Source organism: Labrus bergylta, chromosome 16, assembly GCF_963930695.1.
Source record: "Labrus bergylta chromosome 16, fLabBer1.1, whole genome shotgun sequence".
NCBI lineage: Eukaryota > Metazoa > Chordata > Actinopteri > Labriformes > Labridae > Labrus > Labrus bergylta.
This window is the reverse complement of record NC_089210.1, coordinates 774149-776648: the sequence shown is the minus strand read 5'-3', so window position 1 is coordinate 776648 and position 2500 is coordinate 774149. Positions and strand designations below refer to the sequence as shown.

Sequence of the window (2500 nt, the reverse complement as noted above, 5' to 3'; positions counted from 1 at the left end):
CTCCTGCCTCCTCCTCCTCCTCCTCCTCCTCCTCCTCCTCTCAAGGCCGCATGTTTAACGTTTCTCACTGACACACGGTGTCGTCACCTCGTGTCACTCATTGTCAGACAGGCGCTGCACAAGCTCGTGTAAATATGTGACATTCTGCACACCTGAGTGAGACTTTAGGAATGCAGCGGTGACAGGCCGATGTGCATTCCTGCCTCAGGTTTTCATACCTCCCCCCAAAACCCAAATACCTGCAGAACACAGGTGAACACACACACAGCTATGTTTACAAACATTCCCACCATTCCCTCTTAGTATATGTTCATAAACATGTTCTCATTTTCTACACACATCAGTGTGTGATGCTTCAGGGTTCAAAGGTCAGAACTCTGACAGTTTGGTCTGCATGAAAGTGCAGGGAGCAGGTTCACATGATTATTGATCAGAATATTTAAAATGATTGTTTTTATGTTTTTAATGCTACAGCCAGCACCAAACCTGCTGCATTGTCTGACATGTAACATTTTGTGTCTGCCCCCCCCCCCCCCCCCCCCAGGCCTGGTGGATGACCGACAACATGTCCACTGATGTGTGGGGCCGCTGGTTACAGACGAACGGAGTGTGGAACTTCACCGACCTGCCCACAGGATCGCACTACCCAGAAGGGTGAGCGGGGGAGGGGCTCACATGCGTCCACATCGACTTTCCTTTTCTGTCTCCATTCATCACATGCACTTTAACTTCGAACACAAAGGTAGCAAACTGCTGTTAGGGGGGGGCCGCCCCCCTGAAGCGAGACACTAAAGGATCACAAGCAAATGTTTAACGAACCCTTGAGGTGCTTGATGAGAGTGTAAAACTCAGAGATGGAGCTGATCTCCATCTCTGAGTTTTACATCTCCATCTCTGAGTTTTACATCTCCATCTCTGAGTTTACATCTCCATCTCTGAGGCGGGATCAGACCGTGTCCTGCCGTCCCTTTAAACCAGGCTCACAGGAAGAGAGGAGATAATGAGCGACTCGTGCATTCACAAACAGCTTTAAGAGAAAAGTGTGTTTAAAAATGTCTGCAGGGCTTTGTACCGATGGCCTCATGGCTCGTTTTAATTACTTCACTTTAAATATATCAGTCCTGTTCATGTTGCTAATTGTTCTGGCATGCTCCGTGTCAGGGGCAGGTCCAGACTTTTTTGACTCGGGTGGTGTCACTGGGGCTCGGACTTTAAGAACTCTAAAAGGTGTCGTCCAAAGTCTCCTGCTCCTCCTGCAAGCTGTCCAGGAGTTTTGAAGGATTGCTTGCACATTTCTTGTGGACTTGTTCCTCTCCTTTGAAACAGATGTGCAACCTATTTATTTAGAATCTTTTTTTATTTTTTATTAATACTCTTTATTGAAAATTTCAATACAACACACAGTACCCCCCCAACCCAAGTGACCAGACAGTATATTTGACTAAACAGAAAGAATTAGAGAATAGAATAAAAAACAAATGAATAAAAAAAAAAACAATAATAATAATAAATAATAATAAAGAAACTGAAACAAACCTATATATATGTAACTTTACATGCTCTTACACTCTTGCACATATACATGTTTATACATGAAGGAAATAATAAGAATGATAATAAAAAGAGATATCAGACTTAACTTAAAAACAACTACAATAACATAAATCTATCATATGGATTCAGAAAAAATAAATACATTTATTTAGAATTTTTAATACAAGATAAAAAAAGATGCTTCTTCAACACGTGAAGAAAACTACTTGCAGCCTGTTGCTGTCCAAATCAAGTCCTACCTCTGACCAGGACCATGCCACCCCTGACCCCCCCCATATGGACACGGCCCTCTCTCCCAGGACAAAACGATGCAAATGTTTTCTGCAAAGCTGAAAGTAATGACGTGTTTTCATCTTTTACCTCGTCTGTTGCAGGATGTGTAAACCACATTTGTCTGAAAGCAGAGTGTCGGTGCAGAGTGGCTGTTTCCTGGGTGTGTCAGTGTGATAGTTAACACACCCTCTCTCTCTCTCTCTCTCTCTCTCTCTCTCTCTCTCTCTCTCCACTCTCTCATCTCTCTCTCTCTCTCTCTCTCTCTCTCTGGCTCCCCCTGCAGATTACCTCCAGGCAGTGCAGGCCAGCTCAATCCTAGCTTGTATATTCTCCATCCTGGGCATCTTCGTGTTCGTGGCTCAGCTCTTCACCCTGGAGAAAGGAAACAGGTTCACCATCTCTGGCATCTTCCAGCTCCTCGCCTGTGAGTTCATGTCACCTCTTAACTCGCCCTTCTCTCTCTCTCTTTGTCTGTGCTGAAGTCAGTTTCTCTTTTAAGGTCTTCAAAATGATCTCTACTCTGATTCTTAGTGGATGTGTACCTTACAATCTCTTTTATTTAATGATGGATAGTATTGAAACTAATCTGTTTTCATAAGTCAGGTGTTCAGGAGATGAATGAATCCATCAGAAACTGTTGCACAGTCTAAATTGCACAAAAGCGTTGACAGTA

The 2500-nt window shown here is 43.7% G+C and overlaps 1 protein-coding gene across 1 annotated transcript in view; it reads left to right on the top strand.

The window, feature by feature from the left end:
* Window positions 1-2500, top strand: part of LOC109977624 (peripheral myelin protein 22) — a gene marked incomplete in the record, with an annotated part of 3990 nt that overhangs the window by 536 nt on the left and 954 nt on the right. Inside the window, 2 exon segments of the mRNA XM_065965042.1 lie at window positions 545-653; window positions 2111-2251. Of these exon segments, the coding sequence (XP_065821114.1) occupies window positions 545-653; window positions 2111-2251 (250 nt within the window).